The sequence below is a fragment of the Sinocyclocheilus rhinocerous genome, unplaced genomic scaffold, assembly GCF_001515625.1.
Source record: "Sinocyclocheilus rhinocerous isolate Xijiao unplaced genomic scaffold, SAMN03320098_v1.1 scaffold757, whole genome shotgun sequence".
NCBI classification, from domain to species: Eukaryota; Metazoa; Chordata; class Actinopteri; order Cypriniformes; family Cyprinidae; genus Sinocyclocheilus; species Sinocyclocheilus rhinocerous.
Genome location: NW_015662957.1, coordinates 1,121,935 through 1,141,905, shown reverse-complemented (window position 1 = coordinate 1,141,905; position 19,971 = coordinate 1,121,935). Strand labels below are relative to the sequence as shown.

At 36.0% G+C, this 19,971-nt stretch overlaps 1 protein-coding gene across 1 annotated transcript in view; it reads right to left on the bottom strand.

The window, feature by feature from the left end:
- cdh4 (cadherin 4, type 1, R-cadherin (retinal)) overlaps positions 1-19,971 on the bottom strand; it is a 237,898-nt gene that overhangs the window by 88,352 nt on the left and 129,575 nt on the right. The window contains exon 4 of the mRNA XM_016538882.1: positions 4,633-4,859. Coding sequence (XP_016394368.1) covers positions 4,633-4,859 — 227 coding nt within the window. The remainder of the gene's footprint in view (positions 1-4,632; positions 4,860-19,971) is intronic.

The following is a 19,971-nucleotide window of genomic DNA, read 5'->3' as shown; positions in this document are numbered from 1 at the left end:
TAGAAAAAGAATAGAGCAAACTAGTGTTAGAGGCCTTTTTTGCTTTTTGTTAATTGTATAATAAATAAATGAAAACAAATAGAATAGAGAAGCTAGTGTTAGTTTTTTTAAAGAAAACAAGCAGTTAGTAAATAAATAGAGTGCAAGTCTAAAAAGGGCAAGTTTTTTTTTTTTTAGAATAGAATTCGAATATAGAGTGCTAGTGTTAAAGGGTCAAATAAAGATGGAATAGATGTGTTTTTAGCCGATTCTTGAATATGTCTAAGGACTCAGCTGCTCGGATTGATTTGGGCAGGTCATTCCACCAGGAGGGAAAATTTAATGCAAAAGTCCGTGAAATTGATTTTGTGCCTCTTTGGGATGGCACAATAATGTGCTGTTCACTTGCAGAATGTAAGCTTTTAGAGGGCACATAAGTCTGAAGTAATGTATTTAGGTAAAGGGGTGCAGAGCCAGTGGTGGTTTTGTAGGCAAACATTAATGCCTTGAATTTTATGCAAGCAACTATTAGTAGCCAGGGCAAATTGATAAGCAGAGGTGCATTATTTTCGGCTCATTAAAAATTTATCTTGCTGCCGCATTCTGGATTAATTGTAAAAGTTTGATAGAACTGGCTGGAAGACCTGCAAAGAGAGAATTTTATGTATAAAATTATGTATAAAATTTTCACTTTCATAATCAGATCATGACTTTTGGTATGTTGCCAAGGGCTTGTGCAAATCCTCTAAAAGCGCTCCACACGTGACAGTGCTGCCTGTGCATACATGCACGAGAGGGAGAACCGAAATGTAATCAATTTAAAAGCTATAACTACTTTTCAAATTCTGATGATTGCTTAAATGTAATAACATCTTGCTGTGTTATTGAATCTCGTTCTTGCTTGTGCTATATGGGCAAATAATTACACTGAGATGGCACATCATCTCCCCCCACGACCCCCCTAAAACCATGAACTCAATCAATGTACATTATTTCATGCACTCCATTACTGAGCTGCTAAACTCATTCACGGCTTTTCACAATACTCTCAGAAAAAAACCTTCAAAAACTTCAAAAACAAAACTATACATGCTACCATTCAAAAGTTTGGGGTCTTACGATTTTGTAAGGTTTTTGAAAGAAGTTGAATCTTATGCTCAACGCATTCTGGATTAATTGTAAAAGTTTGATAGAACTGGCTGGAAGACCTGCAAAGAGAGAATTTTATGTATAAAATTATGTATAAAATTTAGGGCTGTCAGTTTAACGTGTTAACTTAATTAATTAGTTATGAAAAAATAACGCGATTAATATATTTTAATGCAGTTAATGCACTGGCCCCGCCCCCAGACCTGTACGTCATCTTACATTTCATACAGTGGACTGTTGACAAATATGATGCAGTGCAAGAACTCCATAAATGCATGTATGCCCTAAAATTCAAGATATTGGGGCAAAAAATGCCTGTTTGAGTTTTTGTCTCATATTTATATCATATGATAAGCGATATCAAACGAGCAGCGAGAGCAATAACACACGAGTGCTGTTTTTGTCACGAAGGCTCGTACTGAATTTTTTTAAAAACAAAAAGCATACTGCATATGTTGTACTTAAAGCTTGTAAGACTTAAAATCAGTTTAGTTTCTGACTCTTTGTTCATATGAATTCATATAGCTGAGAGGAAACCAGACCTAATGGCTGCTGAACATAATTCCCAGCACACATAAATTCCAAACTCCAGCTTAGGGGCAGATGAGGCTCATATTGAGCTAAATGCCAGCCAAAGAACAGTCCTGGGTATTTTTAGACCTGAGCCATCCAAAAGCATAGAAACTTTGCTCAATAAAACATGTTGGGGGACAAAGAAACTGCACTGTTGTGCTGAACTCTAAAGCATTGGCTGGAACTTGTCAGCCCAGAAGGAGATACAACAGAATATACTAGAATGAAACCTGCATATGGATCAAACAAATAAAAGCCACACCATCCAGGCAAATGCCATGCAAGTTTATAATGAACTACATGTAACCTACAGACATTTACACTCAGCAGAGGCACAAAGGATTGCACTGAGGGATATCTTTGTTGATACACATTTGATAATAGCTAGCTTCCATATCAATGTCTTTCAAAGCATCTCTGCTACTTCAAAGTAACAAAAGACTTGCTTACTTTGTAAATGAGACGCCTTATTTTTAATTACTTTTATGGCAAACGAGTCATGGCGGTGCGTATGTGTGTGGGCATTTCTGTATGTGAGTGTGTTCGTTTAAGATGGTGCTGATCTTAAGTGCTAATTTCTATGCTAATTTTCCTAAGCGCTACCTCTAAATATATCCGTCTTTCAAGTCAAGAGGCCAAAATAGATTAAATAAATGTACAGAAAAGTAAGAAATAAATCTCTATTGTCTTACGTGAGGTCAAACATCCTGTCAGCACAAGTCATTTGATGCATGGAACCCCTTATTAAAACGGTACTATGATGGTAAAACCATGGTACTTTTATTACATGCCATGATTATTATATTCAAATACCATGGTATTTATGTATTACCAAGTTAAAATAATATAATTATCATGGCATCATGTAAAACAACAACAACATAATGCTAACAGTTATTATAAATATTATTATTATATAGATGTATAAAATGTGTATATAAATAATACAAATATATACATACAGTATATAAAATTAAATTAATAATAATAATCATTATTATTATTATTGGAAATAATTAACTAAATTAATAATTAGATTAATGGTTAAAAATGATAATATAGAAATAATCACTTTTTTTATTCTGCTTGGCCTTGATGCAGAAAAAAAAATATTAAACTGTAGTAGACAGTAGACTGAACACAAGCCAAACTGTTAAGGTTCATAATATGTCCCCTTACTTTGTCAAATTGTCCTTACACCCTGCTTTTTGGTACTTCATTGAGTTACTTGAGGATAATTAGTTCATGAAAATCACATCTGTCAGGAATTCAAGACAAGACAGCTGAAATTCTGGCACATAAATAGATGAAACACGTCTTAATGCTGAAATACTCTGAGAGCGAAACTACTTCATTTTTATTTTGATAATTTTTTCATTAATTATTTATGGTCTCAACTAGGTCAGAGAGTTGCAAAGAGTCACATTTCCCAGAACACCCATGTATCTTCTTGCTTCGTGTGTGTGCACACATGTGCGTTTGTCCTTCAGTAACCTGCCGTAACTGGCAAGGAGACATTTCTCTAAATGGTCGTGCAGAAGGAGAGGACATGTGTGGGGTTAGGGACACAGGGATAGGGCTCGCCAGACCAGACTCCAGGATCCCTAGAGGACCTGCATTCCTGCCTCTCTGCTTGGCATTTCTAGGTCACTTTGGATGCAGAAACAGTCCGATGCCAGTGGGAAAGACATCTATATAAAGCCTGTACACCTCATCTGCTCTACACCAGAGCACAGGACATGAGCATGACAGCCACATGTATTAAAAGTTTAATGATACTTGCCAAGCAGGACACATTGTGGCAGAAGTGTGTGTGTGTGTGTGTGTTTGTGTGTGAAGTGGTGGGGGGACAACTTGGATGAAATATTACTCCTTTCATCTTTTGTATAAAAATTACATTTGAGCATTCACTTCCATAATCAGATCATGACTTTTAGTATGTTGCCAAGGGCTTGTGCGAACCCTCTTAAAGCACTCCACACGTGACAGTGCCGTCTGTGCATACATGCACAAGAGGGAGAAACCAAATGTAATCAATTTAAAAGCTGTAACTAGTTTTAAAATTCTGATGATTGCTTAAACGTAATAACATCTTGCTGTGTTATTGAATCTCGTTCTTGCTTGTGCTATATAGGCAGATAATTACAATCACACATTATTCCATGCACTCCAATATTGAGCTGCTAGATTCAATCATGGCTTTTCACAAATGAAGAACAGTCATATCTCAGAAAAAAAAATACAAAAACAAAAAGAAAATTAAATACATGCTACTGTATTAAAAGTTTAGCTTCGTAAGATTTTGTAATGCTTTTGAAAGAAGTATCTTATGTTCAATGCATTTATTTGATTTAAAAAAATACAGTAAAAACATGGAAAAATTTACATCTTTTATAAATAAATAAATACATAATTAATTAATAATATATTAATATAAATTAATATATTTGAAAATGTAATTTATTCCTGTGATGTCAGCAGCCATTACACTAGTCTTCAGTGTCACATGATCCTTCAGAAATCTTTCTATCTAACTGAGCTGCTAAACTCATTCACGGCTTTTCACAATACTCTCAGAAAAAAACCTTCAAAAACTTCAAAAACAAAACTATACATGCTACCATTCAAAAGTTTGGGGTCTTACGATTTTGTAAGGTTTTTGAAAGAAGTTGAATCTTATGCTCAACATGCATTATTTGATCAAAAATGAAAACAATGAAATTCAGTAAAATAGTTACAAACTGCATTTTTTATAAATAATAAATTAATAACAAATATATAAAAAAATATATTTATCAATACTATAATTAAATATATAAAATATAAAGATAACATATGTGGCTTCTAAAAAATTAGTTCAACACAAATCTGTTCACAAACAGATATTTTTGGAATGATATTTGACATAAACTACACATAATTTGTCCTTGCCTGGTTAACAGGAGGTGATAGCAGGTGTCCAGCGAGGGCCAGTTTAACAGTGGTCTCCCAGATATACTTGCCCGCGCTGTCTCTGGCCGTCACCATGAACTGGATGGGTTCAGTTAGATTTGTCACATGTTGCTCTGCGTAAAGAGAGCCATCCGGCCGAACGCTGAACTTTGGGTCACTGCTTTCGAAAGAAACCTCTTCTATTTGTTGACAGGTTTCGAACTTCACTGCAAGAAAAGAGAGAAAGAGAGATTAGAGGGTAAGAAAAACATTAAATAATAACAATGAAACTCTCATTGCTGCCAGACGCAAAAACTGTTCAAAGCGATCTTATTTTTGGCCAACATGTTTCATTGCTCTTGCCCACACATTTGTCATTGTCTATCTCCCCTACTATGTTAGACTGCTTATTAAATAAAACATCATCGTTATAGACAGTATGAACGTAATGTAGTTATTACATTTAAGGTGGACAAGGCGTTATTGATTCAATACTTCATTCCGCCACATACAGACCAATAGACAAATAAATTAAATCAATTATAAATGTAATAAATGATGGGCTATGGCTAAATTCAATAGCATAAGCAATGTACTGAATAAAAGATATAATTTGTCGATAATGTTTATAGTATATACAAAAAAGGATTCTCTTAATAACAGACTCTTCTGATAGAAGAAGTGTGAAAAATTCAGTTTCTCTTAAAACAAGTGAAGATAGCAAACAGAATGAGTGAGTCATATGCTTTCTCCCGCTATGGTTGCTTGGAAAGGGTTCTGGTCAACAATAGCAGATGGTCCGTTCAGTTACACCTGAGGGAAAGTTCCACAGCTTCAGCTCTACTTAAAGTGAGCGAGCGAGCAAGTGAGAGAGAGAGCCATGTGCCATGTCTAGATTAATCACAGTTTAAAAATTAGAGCTCTATTTCACATTTACCAGAAGTTCAGTCGTAGTACTTTAGTAGACCACTTCTGCTCTTAGTATATGGGAGTCAGGGACTAGTTTTCACAAATAGTACATATTTCTCAGGTTGAAGGAATGGTTCACCCGAAAATGTGGTGAAATTTGGTGGAAATGTTCTCACCCTCAGGCAAGCCAAGATGTAGATGTATCTTGATTGGAGCAGATTTGGAGAAATTTAGCATTACATCACTTGCACATCACAATGGATCCTCTGGAGTGAATGGGTGCCGTCAGAATGACAGTCAAAACTGCTGATGAAAACATCACAATAATCCACACAACTTTAGTCCATAAATTAACGTCTTGTGAAAACTGAAAAGCTGTGTGTTTGTTATTTGTGGATTATTGTGATGTTTTTATCAACTGTTTCATTCTGACGGCACCCATTCACTGCAGAGGATCGATTGGTGAGCAAGTGATGTGATGCTAAATTTCTACATCTTGGATGGCCTGAGGCGGAGCAAATTTTAAGCAAATATTTATTTTTTTGATGAACTATTCATTTAAATTCATTTTTGAAAATCATTTTCTGTAAAGACACATAAATTACAGCTTTTTTTTCTATAAATGTCCACTGATCATTTGCACTTTTATTGCTTAGGGGGGAAAAAAATCACACGAACACACATTGACAATAGTGGGGTATGTTGTCACGATGTAACCTGCCATTACATTAACATTTATTCATTTGTCAGATTGACGATTGCTTTGTCCTGCTAATATTGCATTTCAAATTTCATATAAAGTTATAAACATCATTTAAAACATATGTGACCCAACACTATATCTACAGTTTCTACAGTAAAGCAAAAATATTATATTTAAAATTGGGCTAAGAACAGAAAGATAGTTTTGACGAAGGCATTTTAAACCAAAACCACTATAGCACACTTTTTTTTTTTTATTAAAAAAATAAACAAATAAATAACCCTTGTGACAACTAGCCCTAGTCTCATCTATGCATTAGTGACACTTCAACTGCATATTTTTCTGACAGTGTTCAGTCTTTGCTAGGGCTGGGTATCGTTCAAAAATTTTCGATACCAATACCTTGACTTCGATACCGGTTCCTGAACGATACTTTTTTCGATACCAATTTTATGAAATCTATTTGAACGAGATTACATTATCTAAAAAAAAAACTTTGGTTTTATTTTTCAGCTTGTTGATGTTTATACAGACTCAAAGCCACTGCACAAAGGAACAAAATGTAACCAACAATAAATCAGTGCAAAATAGTTTTAATAAAGCTCAAATAGTCTTCAGTTTACACATCTGTTAGCTACATTTACACTAGTGCGTGTTTGTTTTAAAACGCCTAGCTCAGACAGAATCGTCATTTCTATAAATTTTCTACTGATTTACTGATAAGCATTAGCAGTTTCTAGCGCTGTCTGCCTGTGCTCTCTCTTCCATGATCGCTGCTCTGACTCAGAGGCAGGCTTATTGGCTCACTGACGTTGAGGAGATTAACTCCTTAGGTATCGAAATTTGGTACCGAACGACGAGACGTTTTTCGATACTCGATGGTATCAAGGCAATTCAGTCGGTGCCTAAAAAGTATCGAACTCGATACCCAGCCCTAGTCTTTGCAGACTTCCAGTACTAGAGGGTCAAAGCGTGCCAAATAGATTTGAGTGCCGCTTCTCTCATCTCTTTCTTCCCTCATGATTGAAAAGAAAGAAAGATGGAACTAAAATCACTTCCTACCGATTTTATCTCTCTTCCACAATCCCACTGATAACAAGGACAAATTGATTTCATAAATCACCGTGGGACCAAGTCACTTGTTAAGAGTGCCGGGCGAAAATGTTTAAAAAATAAAAATAAAAATCTGCCATGAAATATCTTGCACGACAAGCTTTTTATCAAGCCATCTATCCAATTTACCACACGGCTTCCTGCCAGAAGATGCACCAAAACAACAGGCTAATAAAGCGTAGAATCCATTTCACCAATTGCAGCACGGCTTGCTCAACGCTCCAGAGTTTCATCTGGTGAATAATTGCAAATGGGAGGGGAAGAGGCCAATATGCAGTTTTCAGAATTAGCACCAAATCACTGACACATGAAAGCATGCTGCCTACTTTAACAAGCTCTGCTCAAAACGGAAAAACAAAGTGCATCGTACTGGGAGAATAATAACATTTTACTCTGTCAGTTCTCCTGAAAATGTCTAGAAGATTTAAATCAAGAATCAGAGTGATTTTGCTATTTGGCAACCGCCACGAATGGTCTGAATACACTAATTGCAGCCTGTTGTTGATGGGAAAATTGTTAATTTAATTTTTTTCTCCTTCCTTACTAAGCATCAACAAAAACATCTGCCAGCAGGAAAGATAAAAAAAACACACTCATGATAAAAAAAAGAGAGATGGATGTTTCTGTGAAGCAACAACGGCAGTCAATGTTTTTGTAAATTAGGCTAATTTGCTTTAATGGAATGAGCTAATTATTGTCATTGAAGGCTTTTTGTCACTCCACAACTGACATACAGAGGGTAAACCTGCGGATCAAGGGACAGAGGCTAAACCTGGAGTGTTTGCATAAGAAAAACACTGGATTCACAGGAGTTGACCTGCATGATATTGTTTCATTATGGGATCGGATGTTGGCATGGGAACGCAAGAATGGTCGGCCTCAAAGTGTGTTGTTCAAAAACAACAAGCTCAAAGAAGATTCCAAACCAGAATTCCCTCTTACTCTCTCTGTCTTGCTCTCTTTCTTGTTTTCATAGCGAAAGACAGGGTTGTACAGACATGTGCCCACGAGTCTCAGTTTCAGATGAAAAGTCCATTTATTGATCTCCTCATACATGCTAAACATAAAAAACCGACTAGCATTATTCAACAATCTAACTGATTGACTATGCACCAATCTGCCCCGAGTTTTGTTTGATGAACTTCCTGTTTACACTTGGCATATGATGACCAGCATCTGACCACCAGTTAAACACAGTGCATCTACTGTAAATTTTGTCCACATCAATAGGATTTATATAATATAAGGCAACTGGGGACTGAGCGTTTCAGGTGTATTTTGTAAAGCTTGATGAGAGAAGAATGTCCATAATAATAGTAGGAATGGTTTGTCGGACACGATATGTGAACGCAGATATGACAACTAGATCACAAATTTGTTTACACTAGTCTTTTTAATGTGCATTTTGAGAGCATGCAGATAAGCAAGCGTTAATAATGAATGATTCAATGACTCGAATTAAAAACGAGTTTTGTTCCTGAATGAATCAGCTATTTTGAAAAATCCTCACTATTAACACAGACTGATAGCCTGTTCATATTTGCAAGTTTGCAAATCCAATAAACAAGACCTTTTAGTAGGAGGTTCTTGGAATAGCAATTCAAAACAAGCTGAAATGTGGCCATGTGAAGTACAAAAATCCAGTACGATATTCAATTACAATTTCTCATTCTAGTCAGAAGCTTTAACTGCAGCACGCATAAATAAAAACAACAAGAAAAATCAATAATCGATTGACGTTTCTGCACAAGGCAGCTTTATTGAAACTGCATTTCAGATTTTGGAATGTCAAGATCTAATGTGTAAGAAGATATGTGGGAGAGATATTGACCAAGAAGCAAGAATGAGAGTAAGAAAAACTAAATGATCGTGTCTGTAAGAGTGTGTATGAGTGTATGCCGATGAGTATGTGGCTAGATGGATATATGGATAGATAGATAGATAGACAGATAGACAGACAGACAGACAGACAGACAGAATGCTAGACAGAATGAGGAATGCACAGAGAAAAGAAGAAAAAATATAGCCAAGAGCAGCTCTATGATGGTGGGGATTGAGTGGCTGTGAGGTGTGTCCTCTCTCCACGTTCAGGCCTACAGTACAGGTTAAGACAGTTCAGGAGAGCTGCAGCATTTGATGTTCTCCGCAGGCTCCCCTGAAGGTCATTCAGCCCTGCGCTCACAAACAGAACAACATCACAAACTCAGGAGCTTTACAACAAGCTCTTTGTCTTACTGGGTGGTGTGTGGACACAGAGAGGTGTGCAGGGGTCATCTGGAGCTGAAGATGAAGCCTTCTCATGAATCAGCTGTAAGTGGAAAAACAACTCCTGCAATATGGATAGGATTTTGAGGGACGAGAGCATCAAAGCTGGAGATTTGTGGTTTTTACTTGATGTCTGTAAGCATTAGGTTAATCTATATGCCAGTGTACACCTAAACCTTGCCTTGCAAATTCACTTTTAACACACTCATTTAAAATTTACTTTCGCTTCCGGGTGGAAATGAATCAAAAATATTGCTAGCGCAACTTGTACTACACACATTTTTTTGTCTAATAAAATGCTCTTTGGAATAAGATCCCCAACTAAATTAGAAACACCACCATCCTCCGACTAGTGTTTTAGCAGATTTATCTTTATAAATTTATCAAATAAATGCAGCCTTGGTTATTATAAGAGACTTCTTTCAAAAACTTTGAAAAAGACGTTTGAACAGTAGCGCAACTTCAGTGTCACTATTTTTTGGTGTTTTTTGTCATTCTTGGAGCCTTACAGCCTAAGAACACTTTTCCCACAAGGGAAAAAAACACACCATATAAGAGTACTGAATGACATGAGGGCATAAAAAAGGAATTTAGGTGAACTATCCCTTTTTAATGTTTCCTGTCTAAATGGTGGCTGCCAAAAAAGGGTATTGTTTAAAAGTCTTTGCAGGAATAAAAGATAGTCCTTCCCATTACCCCATGCCTGATCAGGTCCACCTGCAGCACCACTGCAGGTAGTACTGGGAAAAGGGGGCATGACATTCACAAAGACATCCACACACTCACAATTGCACAGTGCAGATGTGTGTGTGCGCATACACACACAAACACGTGGCAAGGTCTTCAGGTCTGGTACTGGAGGGCTGCACTGTTCCGCTTGACTGACAGAGGAATAATGTACGGCGGCACAGAACTCTCTGTACGACCAGCGGACCCACACAGCACAAAGACAGGGGGACAGTGAGGGCACCAAACTGTTACCCTCGCACACACACGCCAACCCAGGCACACACTCAAGCGGGTCCCCCCTTACCCAAACATTCTGTCACTTTTGACAATGGCCGCTCTTCACAGTCTCGTAACGGTGAAAATTTACTGCTTGTGAGTAATATGACATTCGCAGATGTGACTGTCATATTATGCACTCAGGATGTTGAGTAAACAATTTAATACGCTGTTTTGTGAATTTCCCTTTGGAATGGCAAAATCTAACAAGTTGCAACATGTATTGGTAGATCTGGAGTTTGAGGGGTAGGGCAGAGAAATCGGATTTCATTCTGGCACTATTATTCAAAAGTTTGGGGTCAGTATGATTTTAAAAAAAATACTTTTATGCAGCATGGATGCATTAAATCAATCAAATGTAGCAGTAAAGATGTTTATAATGTTGCAAAAGATTTTCATTTCAAATAGAAGCTGTTATTAATCAAAAGTCAGTCTTTTTTGGGAAAAAAAACCCTTTTATTTAGCACTATTATTCAAAAGTTTGGGGTCAGTAAAGATGTTTATAATGTTGCAAAATACTTTAATTTCAAATAAAAGCTGCTATTATTCAAAAGTAAGTCTTTTATCCCCCCAAAATATACTTTTATTTAGCACTATCATTCAAAATAACACTTTTATGCAGCATGGATGCATTAAATCAATCAAAAGTGGCAGTAAAGATGTTTATGTTACAAAAGTTTTTCATTTCAAATAAAAGCTGTTATTATTTAAAAGTCAGCCTTTTTTGGGGGAAAAAATAACTTTTATTTAGCAAGCATGAAAATAAATACATAAATAAATAAATTAAATAAATCAAAGGCAACAGTAAAGACATTTACAATACTACAAAATGTTTTAATTTTAAATAAATGCTGTTGTTTTGAACTTTGTATTCATCAAAGAATCCCAAAAATAGTATCACATTTTCCTCAAAATATTACGCAGCACAACTGTTTTTGACCCAAATTTTCTAGCACTTTTTTGTATGATGGCGTTTATGCTTGAAGTGAAGTTGGTTATAACACTCTCAGTTGGTTTGTTATTTTTATTGATTTATTTTGTTTGCATGACTAATACGACATTCACTGATGTTACTGTCATATGCTCAGGATATGTTGATTAAATATTTTAATTCATCATTTTCACAACTTTCTCTTTGAAATGACAAAATCTAAAAAGTTTTGATGTGAATTGATAGGTCTGGAGTTTGGGGGGTAGTTTGTGTTGGGAAAACAAGCTATGGCAGAGAGATCGGACGCGCTTCAAATCCTCCTTACAAAAACACATGTCTGGACTGCTAATTAGTGTGAATGAACCAAAACACTTGTTTTTTTCTTCTGCACACAGCACTTTTTGTGTGATGCTGCTAAGGGGAAGTCGTGGCCTAATGGTTAGAGAGTCGGACTCTTAACCCAAAGGTTGCGGGTTCGAGTCTCGTACCGGCAGGGATTGTAGGTGGGGGGAGTGAATGTACAGTGCTCTCTCCCACTGCTCCGGGTGTGTGTTCACGGTGTGTGTTCACTGCTGTGTGTGTGCACTTTGGATGGGTTAAATGCAGAGCACTAATTCCAAGTATGGGTCACCATACTTGGCCACATGTCACGTCACTTTTTTAGGTGCCTGAGATACAAATATGCTGTAAAAAACCCCACATCTATCTCCCCTGTATTATTTATGTTTCTCTCTGAAAGAGCTCTCGAGAGCCATCTTTACTCTTTAGCCTTGATCACTGAGCTCCTGCAATGCCAAGGAGAACTTAATCAGCAGGTCTTGACACTTTGTCCACAAATCAGAGGACGAAAACATTTAAGTGAGTTCCCAACTGTGAACTGAACCGCCTTTTCTGAGTCCTGCAGGCCAATGGCCTGAAATACAACTACTGTATGACTAGTTGTTTTCCTCCTCCTTGCATATACTTGAGTATATGGAGAACGAATATGTAACGAACAGCCATCCTCAGCTTCCTTGCTGCCATGTGGCAGTATATTTGGAGTATGCAGTTTAATTAGCCTAGTTTCTGGGGGATTTTAATTCTGCAGTGCTATTTTGAAGAAGCATAAACTATGAAAGCACATGTGCAATGCTTCAACAAGGGTCATGGCATAACTACACTACAGTTTATTATTATTAATATTACAAACTCAATCAACTGTAAATAGCATATATTCATTAAAATACTCCCACTGTGTAAAAAACAAACCATCTCTGCACACCTATAGACACATTTGCTCTGCTAACATAAGGTGTTTATAAGCAATATGGTGCTATATTGCTATAAGATGTAGCAGTAGCATTTGGAGGTCTTCTGAAACTACTTTACATATAAAGAATACTTTTATAAATATCTCTGTTTTATTTATATACACATACACTACCGTTAAAATGTAATCTATTTGATTAGTAATACAATAAAACAGTAATACAGCAAAATATTATTACAATTTAAAATAATTGTTTTTTATTTGAGTATATTTTAAAATGTCACATTTTTGAATTTTCAGCATTATTACCCCAGTCTTCAGTGTCACATGATCCTACAGAAATCATTCTAATATGCAGATTTGGAAACATTTCTTCTTATTATAAAAAGTTAAAAACAGTTGTGCGGCTTATTTTTTTTTAGAAACTTCAGATTTTTTTGATGTACGTATAGCTAGAAGAATCAAAAGAACAGCACTTACATTTATATATGTACAGTATGTAAGTGTTTACTGTCACTTTTGATAAATTTAATGATCCTTGTTGAATTATTCCTTTCTTAAAAAAAAAAAAAATAAAAATAAAAAAAAAAAATTTGAATGTTAGTGTATTAAAACAACAGTATTTTTAAAAATATAACATATTGCCTTTATATGGTAACACTTCACAATAAGGTTCAATACTAACATGTTCATTTACACATACAAAATCATTTAACATGACCGATAACAATTATTAATGAATAATAGTATATTTTTTTTAATTAACCTAGATTATAGATTTAGTAATGTAAAAGTATTGGTCATAGTTAGTCCATGCAATAAGGCTAATACAATTTAACTCAGTGTAAAGTGTTGCTGCTAATTTTAACATTATTTACTAAAATCAATTCACATGATAGTCTCATCAAGTTCATTTACTGTATTTAAAACCTTTTTAATATAAAACTGAACAAAAATAACCACAATAAAACAGTAAAAATAATATTTTTTTATTTTTATTTTTTGCAATTTTTCTGAAAAAAAAAGGCCCCTCAAGGATAGTGAGATCCTTAAGGACATGGCCGTGTTTTCAGGCATCGAGTGTTGATCTGCTTCTGGAGAGGAGAATCTGGACACTGCAGTTCTCTTTTCCTTCTCTTATCTCAGAATTGGAAGCTCATAGTATAGAAGGATGTGATTTAGGCCCCAGGAAAATAGAGCGGACACGAGATAAAGACGTTGTGCTGAAGCCCCGAGAAGTGGAAACAATTAAAAGAATGGGAAACGAACATCAGTCGGAGGTGTCAAAGTGATTAATACACCTCATTGGCATGAAAGAAAAGCGTGTGTTTCTTACAAAAACATTAGTCACACTGACATCTATTGGGTGCATTCTTTTGAATTGGTTCTTTTTAATAAACTGGCTGAACCCATTTCACAAACTGGACTGAATTAAACCCAAGTTATCAGCTGAAACTGAATCAGTTGAAATGCTTGGACGGATTACAGAGTTAATCGCTCAGTCAATTGATCATGTCCAACTAGAAATTAACCAAAAACCTTTGAATGGGCCAATTTCAAACCCCTTGTGCCATTCATTCCGATTTCGAGAAAAAAAATAGGTTGATTCATGCTTGACTTGCCTTTAACCACATGTATTTAGGTTATAAATGTGCATCGTTAATAGCTACTATTTTTACATTTGTTTATTATTTGTTTACATGCTGGTACTACAACTGAAAAATAATGTGGACAATGCAAAGCAACATATCTGTTATAAACCTGTTTTTATTCTAAAAGTGAGCTAAAAACAGTGCACTTAGGGTGTAATGTAATTAGGGTGGCAATAACAAATGGAGCAAGAAAACAATTTACACTAATTACAACAAACTATCTAATTCACACAGCATAAATGAAAACATGATAAACAGCACTCTTTAAGTAAATATCTATTTAAGTAGAGAAACAGGTGGCAATACAGGAACATCTGGGAATACTTTTCAGGGATGACTCAAATTGCTAAATCATTTTTAAAGCGAATGAATCACACACGACTTAAACATCCCACCTTTAATTAGTCATGACCAAAGGTTTTCAAACGGACCCCCCTCAAGAGAGTTCTAGGGGGTCCCCAGAAAAATGTAGCAAAAAAAAGTGTAATAATGTAAATAAAGTATGTGGTAACAACCACACCACACAGTGTCCAAATCACATATCATATTTGTGCGACACATATTTGTTGGTGTCTCTCCAGGCCTTTGTCCCGGCTTGTTTTAAGGAAGCGAAGACACCAGCCTTGAGGCTTTTCTGTGCGTTCATTTAAATGTGACGCAAGGACACTACAGAAGCCTGAAGTTACTTTAGTGTTGATCACCTCTCCAGAGGTACAAGATTACAGGTAAACAAACAGCAGCAGCTCTGCTCAGCCAGCCAATTCGCCTCAACATGCTTTTTGCATTCATACAAGTTGTAGAGTGTCACAGAGTTTGATATATATGTACATAGACAAGGCACTCATCCTTATTCATAGAACATAAGTACAATATATAACAGTATAAGTGATCATTCTGAAGACAAAAGCCAGTGAAAATGGAGGGCTGGGATGCTTGCGTTCTCTAATTCACAGTTCCCTTGTTGTGTTGAATAGTCTTAGGCACTCAGAATATTTCCCCAGAAGGCACATTTGATAAATAATAAAATACACAGAACGCTTCTGTCAAGAAGGACTGACTGAAGTTTTGGGATGTTAGTAAGCTTTTAATTTGCGTTTCCTTCTGCCTAGCTTTATCTCTCTTTAACACTTTATTTTCTCAGCATTTCTCTCCACTTTCTTGCCTTTTTTTCTTGAAGGCAAGTAATCCCAAGTCCCTAAATGGAACAGCAATTTTAATTTGCTGCTATCATTTCTACCAGAGGTCTGTGGATGTTGTATAGCCATCCTCATTTTTCCAGTCTTTTTTTCCCACACTCATACAAGTATACATATCCGAAAGAAGCGTAAAAATCCTCAAAACCACAAAAATGCTGAAAAATATATATCTGCTGACTGGAGATTTGGTTTCAGAGTAAAACACACAAAAACACTCTGACAGCCTTCATCAAATAAACTGACTTTGTAACTTGTGTGTGTGCAAACATATATATTTTATATACAGTGGGTACGGAAAGTATTCAGACCCCCTTAAATTTTTCACTCTTTGTTATATTGCAGCCATTTGCTAAAATCATTTAAGCTAATTTTTTTTCCTCATTAATGTACACACAGCACCCCATATTGACAGAAAAACACAGTATATATATAAACGACTGTTCTTTATATATATATATATATATATAAACTACATATTTTCAAAGCTAGCCAGTTGATGGGCTGTCTGAACCGGTTTGGACCGGTTTCAGGTTCAGCGACCATGTTTCTGAGGGGGCTTTTAAATAAGACACATTCTCATATTTTGAAACAGCTGAGACTCATTTTTATCTATTTTGAACTCAGCACACTATCTTAAACACACAACACTCATGGTGGGATGCTTAAAACAACAGCAGTGGCCAAAGATGTCCATTGAAAAGTGTATGGCTGTAGTGGCGGTTCATTAAAAGGAATGAATTTAAAGATGCAACTTTTCCAACAGGGTTTTTTTTTTCTCCGTGCAAACTTCCTCACAGCTAAAGTAAAGCACACTGTCCAATTTAAGCAGCACTTCTAAAAAGACCAAAGCAAACACATGTAAGAAAGTTTCTAGATACACTAATCAATCTTACTAATAGACTAGTGGTGTAACAACCATGGTGACCCATCCATATTTGACATAGTTATCTAGCCTTTTTACAATTTCTCACATTTTTGCTGTCACCAAAATCTGTTAGATGGACTACCGCTGTCAATTGTTCATGAAATATTTATTTTTACTCATAACTGTAAGTATTCTTATGTCCAGATGATTAAATATCCCATCAGTGCCCGCTGTCATAGATTTACCAGCTCTGAACGGAAAACTGCCATTCAATACATATCTACAATTTTTGTAGCAAAAAAGACTCATTGTTGGAACTGACAGGCAAAACTGGATGCATGTTGAAAGAAAGTCAAAATACTAACGGATGAATTCACTAAGAATGAATTGCACTCACTGACAACATAACTTATTTGCAAACGCTGTCTGTGTTGGTTTTGTATCTGATTAAGGGAACTGCATCAGGATTTGATGAACAGTGAATATTTAAATAGAGCATAACAGTATAAAATTCTAAATAAATTAATAAACATTAAAATAAAAACCTTATATATAAATATACATATTTAAATAAAATAATTTATTTGTTTACCTGGATACCATTCATTTTAATGTCAAAGGAGTTCAGCAGACAAAAAGTTTGGGAATGCTGCTTTAAAGAAATAACGCAAAAATGACAGAAAAGTAACAAAATATGTGGTGAAAAAAAAATTCTGAAAATGTATTCGAGAATATCTCTTGCATTTCTTAAAACTATCCAAAATAGTTAAATGCTTATTTTAAAAACGTATTAATAATAATGCATACACGTTTGCACATCAAAAATATTTGTGATTCTACTTGTTTTCTTTTTATTTATTATAAAACATGACACTCTAACACTATTTTCTCTCTATTTTAATAAAATAAAAAAAACATCTAACACTCTATTTTTCTCTATTTGTTCTCTATTTTTTCTATTCTATCTAATTGTTTACTTTTTATTTATTATAAAAAAACAAACAGACATAAAAACCCTTGCTACCTGTTCTGCGTTAGACTAACCAAGTCTTGTCATAACATTGCTCCTTTGTACGTTTTGATTGCTTCTATTGTCCTCAGTTAGCAGTCGCTTCGGATAAAAGCGTCTGCTAACTGACAAAATATAAATGTAATGTAAATGATTCAAATTTCACTAATTTGATTGCAGATGGTTAGTGAATAAAAGGAAATGGGGGATGAAAATTAAGGATGCGAAATCTACTGAGAATGGAAAAAATGAATGACAAAACTATTTCTCAAGTTTTGAAATGAGTTTCACTGGCCACAGCATGTAGTCTAGAGTCTAGAGTAGTATGATATGAATTTGATTGGATGATTATTTTGTTTATTTATTTATCTGTCCAGCCAAGCTACTACAATCTGATCCATCAGAGAGAAAACACTAGTGTGAAACGGTTTAATTATGTTGTCTTTTATTTTTTTAAATATTCAGTCTAGCACCTTAGAAAGAGACAGAGAAAATCAATACCTCCCTCACCAGACCTAGAACACTCTAACGGTCAATGACGCACCTTTTAGAAATGAATCCATATTTGTTTGAAGTGGCTGTGGCCTGTTCCAGAAATACCTGTTTATCCGAACATTACATTCATCTGCATCGTTCTTTTCCGACAGCTTCTAGCTGCTTTCCGTTGACAAAAAGATGATTTATATAGCTAAAAATGACTAATGAAAGAGATCTCAAGGACATCTCATTTTCATTTCCCGAATGAGCTATAAACCGAAGTTAAAAGCGCAATAAACAAACAAATGAGCATGTTTACTTAAAATGAAATAATTTATTCGAAATTATGTTTCCTGACCTATTTTTGTAGGACTTCTGAAAGACGGTTTGGCCTGATCAAGACGACAGGTGACAACACAGCATGCGAAGATATAGTTTCCACCTGCGCTCTGCCTGTTAAAGCATGCTGAGCGCTGGAGACTGTAAGCTCAAAGAACGCTATAAGACAGGAGTTCTGACCTTTCTGTGTCTAATTTACACGTTCACATACACACATGCAAATACACACACTCCCAAGGTTGCTCCCTCTGCAGGTTACTGTCAAAGCAATCTCTTCCTTTGCCATTTAGTGGCAGGTGGCTGTACTCGGGTCCACAGGGACACTCATTGTTTCTCAAAGAGCAACGGCACAATAGGTGTGACAGGCCTCCACCGTCTGACTATCTCTGGCTTCTCCCTGTGCAATGACTGCTAAGAGTTTTTTTTTTCTTATCAGATTCTGATCTCACCACGGAACAAAAACCCTTAAAGGTCAAATGCTCGCGTCTTTTTGGCGCAGTATGTTTGCTTTCTTCTCTTTGTGATTTCCTGATTTCCTTTTTTTCATCCATTGATCATAAAGTTGACCTTCCAAAGGACACATTCACTACAGGCCTTCCGGATCTCCACTGACTTTTGAAACAGCCTTTGTCTTCTTGATTTTTATTTTCCTTTCAGTTGTACCGCAAATAAGCTTGAGATGTGCAAGCAATGCGCTATGTGCTTTGTTATTAGCGATTCAGCTCATTTCAGTCAACTGTCATCATGTTGGCTTCCCAGGCTTAAAGAGATTCTAAAAATCATCTTCTCAACTCTTATAACTTTAAATAAAAAAATACACTTTGAAACACGTTTCAGCTGTTTTTGTACAACTACCATTACGATATTTGATTAAAAATACAGTAAAATCAGTAATATTTAGTGCTGTCAAATGATTAATCGCAATAATAAACTGTGTTAATTTATTATGTATATATGAATACACTCGTGAAACTCTGTCAGCGCGGTTTTAGGACTCCGCTGCCGAGTATTCATCTGGCGAATCTCCACTCCCTTGCAAATAAATCAGATCATCAGCATCTTTCCACTGATCATCTCCAGCAATTTCAACTATATGAATGTGAGAATGCCTACAGGAGTGGGGACAAAGACTTGTACAAACAGGCCAAATACACCCTAAATAGGGAGATAAGAGTGGCAAAGTTAAACTACTCTGGAAAGCTAAAAAAACAGCTTTCAAGCAACGACCCTACATCAGTGTGCAAAGGCCTGAAAGCCATCACAAGCTACAAGACCCCATCCCCCAGCACTGAGGCCAATCAACAACTGGCTGAAGACCTGAACGTGTTTTACTGCAGGTTTGAAAAGCAAAAGCCTGGTCTGACACCCTACACCAACTCCAACCGTCTCACAGCACAGCCATCAACACCCTCCCCCTCCCTCCCCCCTACTGTTTCTCAACCTGTACTCAAGATCTGTGAAGATGATGTAAGCAAAGTCTTTAGGAGACAGAAGATAAGGAAAGCCAAAGGCCCAGATTTTGTCTCTCCAGCCTGCCTCAAAGCCTGTGCTGTCCAGCTATCATCCATCTTCACATTGATCTTCAACAGATCACTGGAGCTGTGTGAAGTCCCCTCCTGCTTCAAA